This window comes from Arachis duranensis, chromosome 3 (genome assembly GCF_000817695.3).
Source record: "Arachis duranensis cultivar V14167 chromosome 3, aradu.V14167.gnm2.J7QH, whole genome shotgun sequence".
In the NCBI taxonomy this organism is placed as follows: Eukaryota; Viridiplantae; Streptophyta; class Magnoliopsida; order Fabales; family Fabaceae; genus Arachis; species Arachis duranensis.
This window is the reverse complement of record NC_029774.3, coordinates 92,508,255-92,527,052: the sequence shown is the minus strand read 5'-3', so window position 1 is coordinate 92,527,052 and position 18,798 is coordinate 92,508,255. Positions and strand designations below refer to the sequence as shown.

Sequence of the window (18,798 nt, the reverse complement as noted above, 5' to 3'; positions counted from 1 at the left end):
TCCCCCAACCCTTCCCCTTCCTCTTCTGCTTCCCCAACCTAACGTTCTTCTCCTTTTTCTTCCTCTTCTGCTTCCTCAACCTGAGATCCTTCCCCATTTCCTTCTTCCCAACCTAACGCCTTCCCCCTCCCCAACTATACTCTCATACTCACAAGAGCTCTCGTTAACCCTCGTTGTCGTCGCGTCTCGCCGGCCTCCGTTTCAGTGTCACGCCGCTCATCCCCCACCCCAACCTAATCTCTCACACTCACACAAAGCCTCAACCTTCTCTCTCATCGTTGTGCCATTCGCCAGCCTCCATTTTCGCTCTGTCACAATTCTCTCTCTCAGCCATAATGATTAATTTTAGTTGTTTTCTATTCTATAATTATTACTGTTTTTTTTATTGTTGCTATTTTTTCGCTTGTTGCTGTTTAGATTGATTGATGCTTGCTATTTAAGTTAATTGATCTTTTCTGATTAATACTGATTTTTTTGTGATATTTTGTGTTGGTTTTTATTTTTGTGATCTGTTGAAGAAGAAGAAAAGAATTGAAGAAAAAGGGGATTTTTTTTTTAATATAAAACGACAATGTTTTTCTAATCTTTTTTTTTTTTCAAAACGATGTCGTTTCAAGGTTCCGATGAATGGAAAATGTCTCAACGACTACTATGAGTCTTAGAGTGCAACTTCGAGGATAAATTTGGGCAATTATTAACTTCAGAAATTACTTTAAGACTCGAGTGCAACTTCAGAGACTACTTTGAGATTTAACTCAATAATTGTTTGCAGTGAAAGTTTTACTACTTGAACAATGAGCATGTATTTGTATGTCATGGAAGCTATAGGTAAGGTGTCTGTTGTTTAAATGGCTTCTCTCGGATGACTAACCAACTTATACACAAGTCATATATAGGTCCTCGATTACAACTCTTGCATTAATCAGAGAAAGATGCCAACATTAATGCTTTGCTTCTTCAATTTCAGGAATCTTAACCCCCTTTCCCACGCTGTAATGTCCATGCTGCGTTCGGCAGGAGGAGATCCTTAGAAAAAGTGAATATTCCATGATCAACACCATGCACATACATAGCATTATATTAACTTAAGAGACAGACACTCAGACACTGGTTATACCAAAAATAAAACGGGAAGAAAAAAGATGATATTGAATGGCTCATGTATGGTGCTTCGAGCAGCAAATATAGAAAATACAAAAGTTTATAAAAACTCAAATCATCCAACAAAAAGGTTACATATATCCTAACTAAAAGTAAAATCAAAGGGAAAGAAAAAAGAGGACGATACCAACCTGATTTCTTCTGACTGAATACTAACTATGTCACCTGAAACAAGCTCATACTGGTAGCGACAATTTGAACAAGATACAATCTGCAGAAGAATTGTCCATATACACCTTATAACTATCACAAAGATCAAGAGTCGTAATCATACGAGATTTATCCAGAATTTGACTAATTAGACAGATGTCAATCAAGGCCTATATAGCATAACATTACTTCACTTGCTCTTGTCATATAACTTTGGCCTTAATGTCATCATAGCAGGCATGAAGGTTTGGCAAGAAGTTTTAGTAGCCGAGTTATCTTTTTAGTTTTTACAGATCCCATGGGTGCTAGGGATACGCAATTTATTTGGTGATTAGACAGATATTGACTCATCCTTGACTTATTCCATTATTTGTGGCCCGTATATTTTACAGAACATCAAGATCTCTACTCTACAGAAAGAAGGATCAATAAACTGTCTGCGTGTATTGATCAAAGCAATAATACAATTACCATGTATCATAATTCAAATAAACAATGAAATCATCAATATGTCTGCCACTCAAAATGATTGCATCCGTACCCTAAAACCGGTTATGGGCATCATAAATTCACAGTTGACATGGAGATACCTGAATACCTTGTTGTGGCTGTGCAACTGCAACAGCTATCTGACAACTAGGACACCTCACTACCTTTCCAAATCGGACCTGTGATAAGATAAAAGGAATATACAACAATATATAAATGAAATTTACATCAGTGAAACAAATTCAAGAGCCGAATATATCACATGCACGTGTATAAATTAGTAAGAATGCAGAACCATAAATAAAGCAGTGAAAGACGTTGGAGGATATAAGTGCTTAACCATACCTCCTCACCAGGGGATACCCCAACCTCACAGATATATTTGAGCACCCTAAGGGCATCAGAAACCCTCAGAGATGCCGCCAAACCCTGAATCAAGATCGTATATACATGTGCATTTGGCCTCGACCACTTCCATCCCTCAACAGAAGGTCCATTCCCGCCAACTGATCATAAAGCAAGCAAGTATCATTAAATTGCAGCTAAACGCTAAGCAAAGACGACACAATGAATACACAACAACACCACAATAAGAAGGCTTCTCCAGCAAAATAACCTCTCAGGTTTCAGCAGCAACATGAACTTCATCTTCTTTCATTGTTAAAAGAAATTAAAGGATAATACTATACAGTGTGAAATGAGCTAAAATTAAAGGAGAAATTAAGCTTAAAGAAAAGAAAGATATAGCGATGGAAGCATTCGTGACCTGAATCGAGACTTGAGCGCATGGCGTAGAAAATGGACAACGCGAGCTCGGAATTGTTCCGCTGAAGCGCGGCGGAGATGATGGTGGAAGAATCGTCGGCGGAAACGACGCCGCCTCCGTTTCTTGAAGAGTTCTGTGCGATCATGAGCAAGGCATCATCGGCGTCTTTGGCAGAGGCGGCGACTCGGAGGAGGAGCTGGTAGTGATCGAGCTGGCCGGCATCCTGAGAAATCTCATTGTGGCTTTCACTGAGGGAAGCTCTGGAAAGGTTGTTGGAAGTGAAGGGAAGAAACGGAGAAGAGGAGAAGACGAGAGTTGGAAGAAGAGTGTTGGAGCTGTGGTTTGCACAGGTTTCGGGGAGTTTGTTGAGCGGAGAAGAAGAGTGATGAAGGAGGAGGCGAGAGAAGCATGGAGAGCACAAGTTCAGTGTCATAACGGGAATCTTCTAGAAGGACCGGGGCGAAGCTAAGGTTGGTTTCGAAGCAAGTGGCGGTTATGGGGGCGGGGGTTGATGTTTGTTGGTATGCAATGATGAGATGAGGAACGAGGGGCTGTCAGGATTTTTGTGGGGAGTGAAACTTGAGTGAGAGTCCGTGCTGCAAAATTGGATAACGAACTTTTTCGGCCGTTGGATCTTTTCGCATCTTAAACAGAATAACAAAAAGGTTAAGAATTCGCATCTTAAACAGAATAACAAAAAGGTTAAGAAAATGGAGGTGCGGGGAATCGAACCCCGTGCCTCTCGCATGCGAAGCGAGCGCTCTACCATATGAGCTACACCCCCCCAGGTAACAGTATTAAATCAAGATAAATAATGTTAACTCGAAATATTTAGAGTATAAGTTTATGCAAATTTAACATCGAAGACACATTTCGTTTCCCATAACATATGTTTTATAGGCACATGAAGTACCAAAAATTTATAAAAGTTATTAGCGGTTTTCAGTTGATTCTAATTTATATAACCTTCCAAATCAACTCCAATTAGTTTGACACCATTCCAAAAATGTGTTTTTGTATTTTAGGGTTAGGTATGATTTAAGCCGAAAATTTTTTTATCTCTAACTTTTTTATATATATAAAACGTCCCTAAAGTTTAACTTAGTTTTAAAATCGTTTTTTTCATCAAAATTTTAATTTTTATTATTAAACTACCCTTAATTAAAAAAAATATAAAATGAAAAAAGAAAAAAAGAAAGAGAACACGAAAAAAGGGGAAAGGACAGAAAGGAAGAAGAAGAAGAAGGGAGAAGGCCAGAGGAAAAGATGAAGAAGGGAGAAGAGGAAGGGCGAGAGACAGACGAAGGGAAGAAGAAAGGGGAAGGGCGAGGGACGGATGGACGTCGACGCCAACGTTCGACGTCGACGCTAGCAGATCCGTGAGGGTGGACGTCGCACGCCGCTCGCCATTTCTGCTCCTCCTCCTCGCCGGTCGTCGCTGCTCCTCACCGGTCGTCGCTGCTTCTCGTCACTCGTCGTTGTACTTCGCATCCTCACAGCTGTGCTTCGCGCCCTTGCCACAACTTCGCGTCCTCACCACTGGTCCTCCCTAGGGTTCCAATTCTGCTTTTGATTTGTTGATTTTGTTAATTACATTATTTCTGATTCTATTATTATTGTTGATTCTAATTCTATTCTACTTCTATGGTTATTTTGCTTCTGCTTCTTCTGCTTCTGACTCTTGATTATATTATTCATTGTTGTTGTTGATGCTTCTAGTTGCTTCTACTTTAGTTTCTTTTGTTGTTGTTGTTCTTTGGAGTTGAGGGAGATAGTGATGGAGATTATACATATTTATTTTTTATTTTTATTTTTGCTTTTTTTATGTTTATTACATTGTTTATTTTTGTTGTTGCTGATGCTTTGATGAAAAAGAAAAAAAAAAGAAAAAGAGGTGATGCTGTGATAGAGAAAAAGAAAAAGAAAAATAGAAAATGAAGATTTTGGTGAAGAATGGGAGGGGTATTTTGGTTCGAATGATGATTTTAAAATCAAGTTAAATCCTAGGAATGAATTCGAATGAAAAAAAAGATTGGAAACAAAAAAAATTTCAACCCTATCTTAAGGATCAAAATCATACTTAACCTTCTATCTTACTAACACTTGGCTTTTGACTTTTCTATACATTTTATGATTTTAGTAAAGCTTGTTTCATGTTTGTGTTTGGAGCGTAAAAAATAAGACGATGATAAACTTGTTCTATCTTTTATTTTTTCTGATTTTTTAAATCATTATATTTTTTTTAAAACGGATAGTATTCTAATACCAAAAATATTGTTGTGATGTATTTTGGTATTAGTATGTATACCTCTCTCTCTTCAATTTATTTTAAAAAAATATACTTTTTGTAATTATATGAAATCAGTATTTAATAAATAATTATACTAATTATCAATCATTTTTATTATCAATCATTCTAGTTATACTACTTTTTAATTATACATAATTAGCATTTATATGATATTTATATTAATAACATCTCTCTCTTCTCATCTTATTTTAAGAAAATACTTCTTTATAATGATATGAAATCAATATTTAATGAATAATTAAACAAATTATCAATCATTCTAATTATATTAATCATCAATCATTCTAATTGTCAATAATTATAATATAATTAGTATTTATATTATATTTACATTAATAACACATAAATTGATATACTAAAGGTTATATATAGTGCCATATACGAGGTTTATGAGTCTAACTTTACACAATAAGAATATATTCTTTGTTTTTCATCAAAATTGATTCTTTAAAGGTATAACCTATAACTTTTTACGATATCTTATTAATGTACACATTCTATTATTCTTTTGATAATTTGATTATTGTTCTTACTTGAACTTTTTTTCCATCTAACCATACAACGCAATTATTTTTTGTCGCAATCGTTTACAATGCACCACATCTATCAAATATTTTCTCGAATTATATTCACTAATTCGGATTCTATTTACATGGATGTAAGAGTTCAATGAATGGTCAATAAACTCTATTTTATTGAAGAATGGTTGGATCTACTCATATATTATGACAAACCTAATGGAATGTGGGTAATGTTAGTTTTATTAGAAGGAGCTCAACTTTTAATTGAGCAACTACTTCTAAGGAGCTTTATAGGCCAAATTCAAATTCCATATTCTCCATGTTTTTTACGTGTGCCACCAAATTTTCAAAGTGGAGATGCAATTTCAAATATTGATATTATGTTTAAATTTTCTTCTTTTAAACTTTTCATAATCAAAATATTTTTATAACATATTATGATTTTTTTTCTAAAACTACCACCTTTTTTGTGCATCAATGCAATGTCATTGATGATGCAAATAAAGGTCAATTTGTTTTTCGGTGTGCTTATTCTATACCTTGCCATATTACATAATTAAATAGCGGATGATGAAGTTTATTTAACAAGAAGATACTCTAAATTTGCACGAATTTCAAATGTTTAAGTTGATGACATTATTTCAGTTGATTATTGTTACAAAAATGACTCTAATTTATATATGTCTAATGTCTAGAATAGTTTATATATTACTTAAATAGTTTAGTTCAAATGTTAGCATTTGATTAAATTAGTTTTAGAAAAATTTTAATTGTTATCTCAATTTATATATTATGACTATTATATTTGAATGTGCTATTTTTTAATTTTTTAATATACATTTTTATTTTGATTTATAAATTTATTTTTATTGACTTCCAGTATAACTAAAAAAAATCAATAATTAAGTTAAAAAATGTTGCTAACAATAACTTATATTTTTCAATTATTAATTTAACAAAAACTAAATACTAAAAAATACTATGAGTTGTATTAAAAAAATTTATTGACGTTGTAATAAAATATCTGTATAGAATAATTTAAGATATGACAAATATTTTAATCAATTATGTGAAGTTATTGTAAATAAATAATAAATAGTGACCTTTTTTTATAATTTTAAATAATCAATACACAAAAAAATTAATAAAATTTTAATAGTTGCACTAAAAAGTTTATAAACATATAAGAAAATAATCATTTGGTTAAAATTTATATATAAAAGAAAATAATCATAGGTATAAAATATATTAAGTTAATAGCTATAATTAATGACTATAATAAATATATAATTATACTAATTGTCAATCATTTTAATTGTTAATTTAGTATTAATTGAAAATTTATTTATTTTATTTTAAAGCATATCACTTAGTCAAAGAATTTTTCAATTGAAGAGTTCATTAATAGAAGGGTTGTTGGTCGAAGTTTTAAGAATGTCCACTCGAAAAATGGATATTGATAGAAGGGTTGTTAATTTGCCATAGCCCATCAAAGAATGAAGCTGACAGACAACATTTTAAGATTGATGATGCGGTGCATAAGGATAATTACTTGGTTTTGCATTTGGTGGAAACATTTAATTTTTGAATTCTTCAAAAGCAAGACTTGGCAAGACAAGATTAGTCAGATTAATCTATAAATTAACGGGCTCAGAAGAGACAAGTAGTTGGAATTTGTCTTCAGAAAACACTTTCGCACACTGACATTCTAGCGACTATCTGAATCTGTCACGAGTTTATTTTCTATAGGATTTCCTTCATGTCTTTTACATTTCTTTTCAATTTTCTGTAATTTCTTTTCAATGCAATTTACCTTTTGATAAGCGGATAATCACTACAAAAAATAAGATTAAAATGACATTAATTTTATGGTGGTTTTATAGAAATGCCATTTTTTTCGGTAATTTCTGCGGTCTTACCTTTTGCCAGAATATTTGTGATTTTTGTGGCTGTTTTAGTCTATTGTGGCGGCCACTATCATTTTTCTTTTGTTGTATTCGACTATACCAGAGACTTAGAGTGATTAGCGTGGTTTCTCAATAAAAGGGGGAATGACGAACCCTAATCCCTTGTCTCTGTCATTCATCTCCTCGCTGCCGCTCATCCTCTCATCGCAACTCATATCCTTGCCGTTGCAAGAAACGTCGTTGTTGCCTTCAGCGAGTTTCCGATATGGTTCTCGATCTGGCCTCGATCTGAAGGTTTGTCGCGGCCGCTTATTTCACCGCCATCTTTCATCTCCTCGCCGTCACTCATCCCCTCTCCATATCAAGCAACATCATGTTGTTGCCTTCAATGAGGTTCTGGCTTGGATCTGAAGGTTAGTCACCGCCGCTCATTTCCTTGCCGCCTTTATTTATCACATCGCCGCCGCAAGCAATGCCGTTGTTGCTACCTTTAGCGAGCCTATGCGATTTGGTTCTGCCTTCATCTTCTTTTGATTTTCTCTTCCTCTTCATACTTTTAGATCTAGTTCATGCTCTAGTAGGAAGAAACAGAGAATGCTTGTTCTTTTTACCACATGTTGATGAAGAGAGAACCATCGCAACCGTCTCAACGCATATGCAGCTCCAACGGAATCGTGGAGGCAGTATTGGCTCCGAGAAATGCACGAAATCGCGATAAGTGCTCTATTTTTTTCGTTTTCGGCTAAATTTACAATTATGCTCTGTGATGCTGTGAAAATCAACTAGTGAAGTTTTAATTTCGCGATAAGGTGTTAGAGTTTTGATTCTTTGGTGTGTGAGTATGAAGCTGATGGATGAGGTTGAGAAGGATACTTTGAACACCTTAGTTCCTGGTATACTTTAAATGTATGGATGGCATACTTTCAATATATAGATTCTATTAAAAGCTTATCTATCCAGTGTTCCAACAGATGTGGAAGCTAAATCCAAATGGGACCATGGTAAACAGTTACTCTGGTCTGTGTGCAATAGCAGAATTTGCCAAAGGTAAAACTGTAAAATTATAAACATTTCTCAATTGGATACCACTTTTATAAGTCTTTACGGTGCCTCTTTGTTATTCATAATCCAACTTGGTCGTTCATGCAGATGGTATTAGTCCTGGTGGGATTCGCTCTTGGATTGCAAAAGGAAGAAGAGGTGAATTGCCAACCAACACTTTAGATGAATCTCAATAATCAATATATCATTCAAGCATTTAATAGAGTCTTAATTCCTTACTTTATATACGTGTTTAGGTGAACTGTATGTTGCTTTCTTCAATTTAAGTGAACAAAAGGCAATGATAAGTACAAAGACATCATCTCTGGCTGAAGTATCTTTTTCTGATGAATTGAACCAATTGAGAACTTGATTTGCAGAGAGCAATGCAAGGATTTACTAGAAGATTGTGGGATTGATGAAGAGTGAGGGTCTCTTGGCCGGAATCGGTCTATCACGTAAGTTTTCCAACTTCTCACTACGTTTATTGGGTTGTAACTATTAGAAGAAGACTTATTTTTATTGATTATATCACATAACCACATCCTCCATTTTCATATACACAACTACTTGTTTAAATTAAAGTAATTGAGCTTCGATCACTAATTTAACAAAAAATTTATTCGTTTAACGTGATAAATAAATGTCACTTTTATCCGGTAAAAATGGCGGTTTGTAATTATCATTTTAAATAATATGAAATGCCATTTTAACATGGTAAAAATGGCAGTTTTAAATGCCGTTTTAACCAATAAAAATGCTACTATCAGGGTAAAAACGACGGTTCAAAATGCCGTTTTAACCAATTAAAAATGTTGTTTTAATCCGGTAAAAACGGCGGTTTTAAACGCCATTTTAACCAACCAAAAATGTCACTCTACCAAGGTAAAAATGGCGGTTCATAAACGCCATTTTAACCAACAAAAAATGCCATTTTACGTTGGAAATAATGGCGGTTTGAACCGCCGTTTTAACCCAACTCAAAAACTGCCGTTTTAACCAACTAATTGTGGCGGTTTTTGAAAAACCGCCGTAATAACCAAATGGCGCTTTAGATTATAGCGGTTTTTCTTGAGCACCATTCAAGGTAATAATGGCGGTTCAAATCGCCGTAATAACCCTAAAATACCATCGTAATTACCAAGATTTTTTGTAGTGAATTTATACGCTTTTTGGCATTGTTTTTAGGTTGTTTTTAGTATGATGTAGTTAGTTTTTAGTATATAATTATTATTTTTTTTGCAAAAATCATATTTATGGACTTTACTATGAGTTTGTGTGTTTTTCTGTGATTTCAGGTATTTTCTGGCTGAAATTGAGGGACCTGAGCAAAAATCTGATTCAGAGGCTGAAAAAAGACTGCAGATGCTGTTCGATTCTGACCTCCCTGCACTTGAAATGAATTTTCTAGAACTACAGAAGCCCAATTAGTGCAATCTCAATTGCGTTGGAAAGTAGACATCTTGGGATTTACAGCAATGTATTATAGTCCATACTTTGCCCGAGATTTGATGGCCCAAACTGGCGTTCCAAGTCAGCATAAAAATTCTGGCGTAAAACGCCCAAACTGGCACCAAAATTGGAGTTAAACGCCCAAACTGGCACCAAAGCTGGCGTTTAACTCCAAGAAAAGCCTATGCATGTGAAAGCTTCAATGCTCAGCCCAAGCACACACCAAGTGGGCCCCGGAAGTAGATTTCTGCATCATTTACTTATTTCTATAAATCCTAGGTTACTAGTTCACTATAAATAGGACCTTTTACTATTGTATTTTCATCTTTTGATCATCTTTGATCTTGGGATCAGGTCTTTGACCCTCTTTTTTTATTGTTTCATGTTATTTGGGAGGCATGACCGACCTTGTTCTTATGTATTTTCAACAGTGGAGTTTCTACACATCATAGATTAAGGTGTGGAGCTCTGCTGTTCCTCATGAATTAATGCAATTACAACTATTTTCTATTCAATTCAAGCTTATTCTTGTTCTAAGATATTCACTCGTACTTCAAACTGATGGATGTGATGATCCGTGACACTCATCATTATCCTCCCTTATGAACGAGTGTCTGACAACAACCTTCGTTCTATCTGCGAAAGCTTGAGTGTGTATCTTTTGGCCTCCTGGTTCACGATGCATGGTTGCCTCTCCTGACAACAGACCTTCCATTATGTGCGATCAGAGTCTTCATGGTATAAGCTAGAATCAATTGGCAACATTCTTGAGATCTGGAAAGTCTAAACCTTGTTTGTGGTATTCCAAGTAGGATCTGTGATGGGATGACTGTGACGAGCTTCAAACTCGCGAGTATTGGGCGCAGTGACAGTGTGCAAATGGATCAATGGATCTTATTCCGACATGATCGAGAACCGACAGATGATTAGCCTTGCGGGAAACCGTAGAGGACCATTTTCACTGAGAGGATGGATGGTAGCTATTGACAATGGTGATTCACCTACACACAGCTTACCATGGAACGGAGTATGAATGATTGGATGAAGACAGTAGGAAAGCAGAGATTCAGGAAGAACAAAGCATCTCCATACGCTTATCTGAAATTCCCACCAATGAATTGTATAAGTATCTCTATCTTATTTTATGTCTTATTTAGCTTTTAATTATTAAAACTCCATAACCATTTGAATCTGCCTAATTGAGATTTACAAGGTGGCCATAGCTTGCTTCAAGCCGACAATCTCCGTGGGATCGACCTTTACTCACATAAGGTATTACTTGGACGACCCAGTACACTTGCTGGTCAGCTGCACGGAGTTGTGAGAGAAGTGTGAACTCACGATTTTGTGTACCAAGTTTTTGGCGCCGTTGCCGGGGATTGTTCGAGTTAGGACAACTGACGGTTCATTTTGTTGCTTAGATTAGGTATTTTTTTTTCTTTTTATTTTGTTCTTCAGAATTTTTAAGAATGAACTCTAGAGTTTCAGATGATGTTTTTATCATCACAGGAGCTAGTTGATTCCCATCAATTTGGCTGTTGTATGTAATATCCTGCTGATGCTTGGTTAACCATGTCTAATCTTTTTAGACTGAAGCTTTAGACTAACATTGCATGATTCCTGGAATTCTTATTAAAAATTTTGAGTTTCTTATTTTCTTTTTCAAAATAATTTTTGAAAAAAAATAAAATTTTTTTATAAAATCATAAAAATAAAAAATATTTTGTGTTTCTTGTTTGAGTCTAGTGTCAATTTTTAAGTTTGATGTCAATTGCATGTTTTCATTTTTCTTGCAAATTTTCGAAAACTCATGCATAGTGTTCTTCATGATCTTCAAGTTATTCTTGATGATTTTCTTTGTCTGATATCTAAATTCTCTTGTTTTGTGTCTTTTGTTGTTTCTCAGGTGCATTCTCAATTTGTTAGTGTCTCTAGTATGAAAATTTCTAAGTTTGATGTCTTGGATGTCTTTCTTTTCTTAATTTTTTTAAAAAAAAATTATCTGTTCTTGATGTTCATATTGACATTCAAAGTGTTCTTGCATGCATTGTTTGTTTGAACTTAGTTTTTCATGATTAGTTTCATTTTGTTGTTTTTCTCTCTCATCATTAAAAATTCAAAAAAATTTCAAAATTATGTCTTTTCAAGTCAATAATACAGAGAATTGAAGATTCATAACATACAGCAGAGGAATCACAGAGAAAAAGCTGGGCGTTCAAAATGCTCAGTGAAGAAGGAATTCTGGCGTTTAAACGCCAGCCAGGGTACCTGGCTGGGCGTTTAACGCCCAAGAAGGTAGACAAGTGGGTGTTAAATGCCAAAATGGAAACCATTCTGGGCGTTTAACGCCAGGATAGCACTAAGGAGGTAGTTTCGTTTTCAATTCAAATCTTTTTCAAATTTTCAAGTTTTAAAATTAATTTTTCAAAATCTTATCTTTTTCATATCCTCTCTTATCAATCATATCTTTTTCAAAATCAAATCTTTTTTCTTTTTCTTTTAATATTTTCGAAAATCCTTGCTAACAATTAATGTTGTGATTCAAAAATTTCAAGTTTGTTACTTTCTTGTTAAGAAAGGTTCAATATTTGAATTCTAGAATCATATCTTTTAATTTCTTGTTAGTCAAGTCATCAATTTTAAAAATCAAATCTTTTTTAAAATTTGTTTTTCAATCATATCTTTTCAAACATATCTTTTTCAATCAAATCTTTTTCAAATCATATCTTTTTCAAATTTTGATTTCAAAAATCTTTTCAAAATTTGATTTTCAAATCTTTTCACTATTTCTTATCTTTTTCAAAACCACCTAATCACTTTTTCTCTCCCAATTTTCAAAAATCACTAACCACTTTTTCAAAAATCTTTTTAATTTTCAAAAACTCTCTCTCTCATCTCCTTCTATTTAATCACTAACACTTATCCCCCTTTGATAATTCGGACCCCCTCTCTCTTTATAAGTTCGAATTCTCTACCTCATCCTTCTATTCTTCTTTTCCTCTGACACATCAAGGAATCTCTATACTGTGACATAGAGAATTCCATACTTCCTTGTTCTCTTCGCTTTCATATGAGTAGGAACAAAGATAAAGGCATTCTTGTTGAAGCTGATCCTAAACCTGAAAGGACTCTGAAGAGGAAGCTAAGAGAAACTAAAGCACAACTCTCTGGAGAGGACCTGACAGAAATCTTCAAAAAAGATGAAGATATGGCAGCCGAAAATAACAACAATGCCAATAATGCAAGGAAGGTGCTTGGTGACTTTACTGCACCAACTCCCGACTTCTATGGGAGAAGCATCTCTATTCCTACTATTGGAGTAAACAACTTTGAGCTTAAGCCTCAATTAGTTTCTCTGATGCAACATAATTGATAGTTTCATGGACTTCCATTGGAAGATCCTCATCAGTTCTTGGCTGAATTTTTATAAATCAGTGACACTGTTAAGACCAATGGAGTTGATCCCGAGGTCTACAAGCTTAAGCTTTTCCATTTGCTGTAAGAGACAGAGCTAGTATATGGTTGAACTCACAACCTAGAGACAGCTTGAACTCTTGGGAAAAGCTGGTCAATGTCTTCTTAGCTAAATTCTTTCCACATCAAAAGATGAGTAAGCTTAGAGTGGAAGTTCAAACCTTCAAACAGAAGGAAGGTGAATCCCTCTATAAAGCTTGGGAAAGATACAAGCAATTGATCAGAAGGTGTCCTTCTGACATGCTTTCAGAATGGAGCATCATGGGTATCTTCTATGATGGTCTGTCTGAGTTATCCAAGATGTCATTGGATCATTCTGCAGGCGGATCTATTCATCTGAAGAAAATGCCTGCAGAAGCCCAGGAACTCATTGAAATGGTTACAAATAACCAGTTCATGTACACTTTTGAAAGAAATCCTATGAACAATGGGACAACTCAGAAGAAAGAAGTTCTTGAGATTGATACTCTGTATGCCATATTGGCTCAAAACAAAATATTGACCCAGCAAGTCAATATAATTTTTTAGAATCTGACTGGATTGCAAGCTGCATCTGGCAGTGCTAAAGAAGCTTCCTCTGAAGGAAAAGCTTATGACCTTGAGAATCCTGCAATGGAAGAGGTGAATTACATGGGAGAACCCTATGGAAACACCTACAATTCTTCATGGAGGAATCACCCAAATTTCTCATGGAAGGATCAACAGAAGCCTCAACAAGGCTTCAACAACAATAATGGTGGAAGAAATAGGTTTAGCAATAGCAAGCCTTTTCCATCATCTTCTCAGCAACAGACAGAGAACTCTGAGTAGAGTCATTCTGGCTTAGCAACCATAGTCTCTAATCTATCTAAGACCACACTAAGTTTCATGAATGAAACAATATCCTCCATTAGAAATTTGGAGGCACAAGTGGGTCAGCTAAGTAAGAAGGTTACTGAAACTCCTCCTAGCACCCTCCCGAGCAATACAGAAGAAAATCTCAAGAGAGAGTGCAAGGCCATAACCATGACCAACATGGCCGAGCCTGGAGAGAGTGAGGAGGACATGATTCCCAGTGAGAAAAACCTTATGGGATGTCCTCTGAACAAAAAGAAGTTCCCCTTTGAGGAACCAAGGGAATCTGAGTCTCATACAGAGACCATAGAGATTCCATTGAACCTACTTCTGCCATTCATGAGCCCTGATGTGTATTCTTCCTCTGAAGAGGATAAAGACATTACTGAAGAGCAAGTTGCTAAGTACCTTAGAGCAATCATGAAGCTGAATGCCAAGTTATTTGGTAATGAGACTTGGGAGGATGTTTTAGTGAAGGTTGAGGGCCTTTACATCCCTGCTGACTTCATAATCCTGGACACTGGGGAGAATAATGATGAATCCATCATCCTTGGTAGACCCTTCCTAGCCACAGCAAAAGCTGTGATTGATGTTGACAGAGGAGAGTTGGTCCTTCAAGTGAATGAGGACTACCTTGGGTTTAAGGCTCAAGGATCTCCTTTTGTACACATGGAGAAGAAGCATGAAAAGCTTCTCTTAATACAGAGTCAAACAAAACCCCCACATTCAAACTCTAAGTTTGGTGTTGGGAGGCCCCAACCATGCTCCGAGTATCTGTGAGGCTCCATGAGAGCTCACTGTCAAGCTATTGACATTAAAGAAGCGCTTATTGGGAGGCAACTCAATCTTTATTTATTTATGTTAAATTTCCATTTTCCATTGTTATTTTATATTTTCTTTAGGTTGATGATCATGTGGAGTCATAAAAACAACTGAAAAAATCAAAGCAAACTCAAAAACAGCATTAAAAACAGCACACCCTGGAGGAGGAGCTTACTGGCGTTTAACGCCAGAAAAGGGCACTAAGTTGGTGTTCAACGCCAGAAAGGAAAGAAAAGCTGGCATTAAACTCCAGAAATAGGTAGCAATCTAGTGTTTAACCCCAGGATTAGCACTCAGAGGGCATTTACACGCCAGAATGGTGAAGGGATGAGAAATCCTTGACACCTCAGGATCTGTGGAACCCACAGGATCCCCACCTACCTCAAATCACACTCTCTCTTCTTCACACATTCCAATAACACCCTTCCCCAAATACCCTTCACAAATTACCTCCATCTACTCTTCCCCAAACACCCCACCTACCTCAACATTCAAATTCACATTCTTTCCCTCTCAAACCCAACCCTAATGCACGAACCCTAACCCTCTCTCCACTTCTATATAAACCCATCATCCCTCCTTTATTTTCACACATCATAAACACTTCTTTCTCCTACTTGGCCGAACCATTCAAACTTCTCAATCTCCTCATTTTTTGCTTCTTCTCCTTCATTCTTTCTTCTTTTGCTCGAGGACGAGCAAACCTTTTAAGTTTGGTGTGGAAAAAGCATTGCTTTTTGTTTTTAATAACCATTAATGGCACCTAAGGCCAGAGAAACCTCTAGGAAGAGGAAAAAAGGAAGGCAGTTGCTTCCAACTCCGAGTCATGAGAGATGGAGAGATTCATCTCAAAAGTCCATCACTAGAAAGAGGATGGAGCAAACAAGAGAGCCCACTCATGGACCTCAATAAGAGCATGAAGAATTCACTCATCAAGAAATCCTTGAGATATCTCAAGGGATACATTTTCCTCCACACAACTATTGGGAGCAACTAAGGATAGGAGCACCAAAAGCACTAAGGATGGAGCACCAAAAGCACTCCATTATTCTCCATGAAATTAGAGAGGATCAAATAGCCATGAGGGAAGAGCAACAAAGACAAGAAAGAGACATAGAGGAGCTCAAGTGTTCCATTGAATCTTCAAGAGGAAGAACTAGCCGCCATCATTAAGGTGGACCCGTTCTTTGATTTCCTTATTCTTATCTTTCTGTTTTTCAATTTTTATGCTTTATGTGTGTCTATTTTTGTGTCTTTGTTACATAATCATTAGTGTCTAGTGTCTATGTCTTAAAGCTATGAATAATTTCATGAATCCTTCACCTTTCTTAAATGAAAAATGTGCATAATTACAAAAGAACAAGAAGTACTTGGATTTCAAATTTTATCTTGAAATTAGTTTAATCATTTTGATGTGGTGGCAATACTTTTTGTTTTCTGAATGAATGCTTGAACAGTGCATATTTTTTATAGTGAAGTTTATGAATGTTAAAATTGTTGGCTCTTGAAAGAATGATGAACAAAGAGAAATGTTATTGATAATCTGAAAAATCATGAAATTGATTCTTGAAGCAAGAAAAAGTCGTAAAAAAGAAAAAAAAGTAGCGAAAAAAATGGCGAAAAAGAAAAAGAAAGAAAAGGAAAAAGCAAGCAGAAAAAGCCAATAGCCCTTTAAACCAAAAGGCAAGGGTAAAGAGGATCCAAAGCTTTGAGCATTAATGAATAGGAGGGGCCAAAGGAATAAAATGTTGGCCTAAGTGACTAAATCAAGCTGTCCTTAACCATGTGCTTGTGTCATGAAGGTCCAAGTGAAAAGCTTGAGACTGGGTGGTTAAAGTCGTGATCTAAAGCAAAAGAGTGTGCTTAAGAACTCTGGACACCTCTAACTGGGGAATTTAGCAAAGCTGAGTCACAATCTGAAAAGGTTCACCCAGCCATGTATCTGTGGCATTTATGTATCCGGTGGTAATACTGGAAAACAAAGTGCTTAGGGTCACGGCCAAGACATATAAAGTAGCTGTGTTCAAGAATCAACATATTGAACTAGGAGAATCAATAACACTATATAAATTCTGAATTCATATAAATGCTAATCATTTTGAATTTCAAAGTTAAAGTGAGATGCCAAAACTGTTCAGAAGCAAAAAGCCACTAGCCCCGCTTATCTAATTGGGACTAAGTTTCATTGATATTGTGAGATTCATTGTATATTCTCTTCTTTTTATTCTACTTTGTTTTCAGTTGCTAGGGGACAAGCAACAGTTTAAGTTTGGTGTTGTGATGAACGGATAATTTATACACTTTTTGGCATTGGTTTTAGGTAGTTTTTAGTATGATTTAGTTAGTTTTAGTATATAATTATTAGTTTTTATGAAAAAATTACATTTCTGGACTTTACTATGAGTTTGTGTGTTTTTCTGTGATTTCATGTATTTTCTGGCTGAAATTGAGGGACCCGAGCAAAAATCTGATTCAGAGGCTGAAAAAGGACTACAGATGCTGTTGGATTCTGACCTCCCTGCATTCGAAATGAATTTTCTGGAGATATAGAAGCCTAATTGGCGCGATCTAAATTGCGTTGGAAAGTAGACATCTTGGGCTTTCCAGCAATGTATAATAGTCTATACTTTTCTCGAGATTTGATGGCCCAAACTGGCGTTCCAAGTCAGCATAAAAATTCTGGCGTAAAACGCCCAAACTGGCACCAGAATTGGAGTTAAACGCCCAAACTGGCACCAAAGCTGGTGTTTAACTCCAAGAAAAGCCTATGGACGTGAAAGCTTCAATGCTCAGCCCAAGCACACACCAGTGGGCCCCAAAAGTGGATTTCTACATCATTTACTTATTTTTGTAAACGCTAGGTTACTAGTTCACTATAAATAGGACCTTTTATTTTTGTATTTTCATCTTTTGATCATCTTTGACCTTGGGATTCGGTCTTTGACCCTTTTTTTGATTGTTTCATGTTATTTGGGAGGCATGGCCATGCCTAGACCTTGTTCTTATATATTTTCAACGGTGGAGTTTCTACACATCATAGATTAAGGTGTGGAGCTCTGCTGTTCCTCATGAATTAATGCAATTACTACTATTTTCTATTCAATTCAAGCTTATTCTTGTTCTAAGATATTCACTCGTACTTCAACCAGATGGATGTGATGATCTGTGACACTCATCATCATCCTCCCTTATGAACGTGTGCCTGACAACCACCTCTGTTCTATCTACGAGAGCTTGAGTGTGTATCTCTTGGCCTTCTGGTTCACGATGCATGGTTGCCTCTCTTGACAACAGAGCTTGCATTTCGTGCGATCAGAGTCTTCGTGGTATAAGCTAGAATCAATTAGTAGCATTCTTGAGATCCAGAAAGTCTAAACCTTGTCTGTGGTATTTCGAGTAGGATCTATGATGGGATGATTGTGACGAGCTTCAAACTCGCGAGTGTTGGGCGCAGTGACAGTGTGCAAAGGGATCAATGGATCTCATTCCGACATGATCGAGAACCGACAGATGATTAGCCATGCGGGAAACCGTAGAGGACCATTTTCACTAAGAGGATGGATGGTAGCCATTGACAACGGTGATCCCCCTACACACTGCTTGCCATGGAAAAGAGTATGAATGATTGGATGAAGACAGTAGAAAAGCAGAGATTCAGGAGGAACAAAGTATCTACATACGCTTATCTGAAATTTCCACCAATGAATTGCATAAGTATCTGTATCTTATTTTATGTCTTATTCATCTTTTAATTATTAAAACTCCATAACCATTTGAATCTGCCTGACTGAGATTTACAAGGTGACCATAGCTTGCTTCAAGCCGACAATCTCCGTGGGATCGACCCTTACTCACCTTCTCCTGATGGTT

At 36.0% G+C, this 18,798-nt stretch overlaps 2 protein-coding genes and 2 non-coding genes across 4 annotated transcripts in view; 1 reads left to right on the top strand and 3 right to left on the bottom strand.

Moving 5' to 3' along the window:
* Positions 1–3,197, bottom strand: part of LOC107479735 (uncharacterized) — a gene marked incomplete in the record, with an annotated part of 6,382 nt that extends 3,185 nt beyond the window's left edge. The window contains 4 exon segments of the mRNA XM_052259058.1: positions 944–1,026; positions 1,910–1,979; positions 2,146–2,306; positions 2,567–3,197. Of these exon segments, the coding sequence (XP_052115018.1) occupies positions 944–1,026; positions 1,910–1,979; positions 2,146–2,306; positions 2,567–2,999 (747 nt within the window).
* Positions 3,198–3,277: 80 nt separating this feature from the next.
* TRNAA-CGC (transfer RNA alanine (anticodon CGC)) lies at positions 3,278–3,350 on the bottom strand. The gene has a single exon. It is a non-coding gene; the product is annotated as a tRNA-Ala (tRNA).
* Positions 3,351–8,146: 4,796 nt separating this feature from the next.
* Positions 8,147–8,719, top strand: LOC110279325 (uncharacterized). The gene is made up of 4 exons (XM_052258367.1): positions 8,147–8,198; positions 8,266–8,352; positions 8,455–8,505; positions 8,604–8,719. The coding sequence occupies exons 1-4, from the start codon at positions 8,147–8,149 to the stop codon at positions 8,717–8,719; spliced, it is 306 nt and encodes a 101-aa protein (XP_052114327.1).
* Positions 8,720–13,410: 4,691 nt separating this feature from the next.
* Positions 13,411–13,518, bottom strand: LOC127745930 (small nucleolar RNA R71). Its single transcript, XR_008007553.1, has one exon. It is a non-coding gene; the product is annotated as a small nucleolar RNA R71 (small nucleolar RNA).
* Between the last annotated feature and the right edge of the window lie 5,280 nt (positions 13,519–18,798).

Bases quoted from the DNA above. Each gene is read 5' to 3' on its own strand.
- LOC110279325 (XM_052258367.1), top strand. From the start codon at position 8,147: ATGAAGCTGATGGATGAGGTTGAGAAGGATACTTTGAACACCTTAGTT. The intron at 8,199-8,265 runs GTATACTTTAAA...TTATCTATCCAG, and splicing joins TTTGAACACCTTAGTTCCTG to TGTTCCAACAGATGTGGAAG. The intron at 8,353-8,454 runs GTAAAACTGTAA...TCGTTCATGCAG, and splicing joins AATAGCAGAATTTGCCAAAG to ATGGTATTAGTCCTGGTGGG.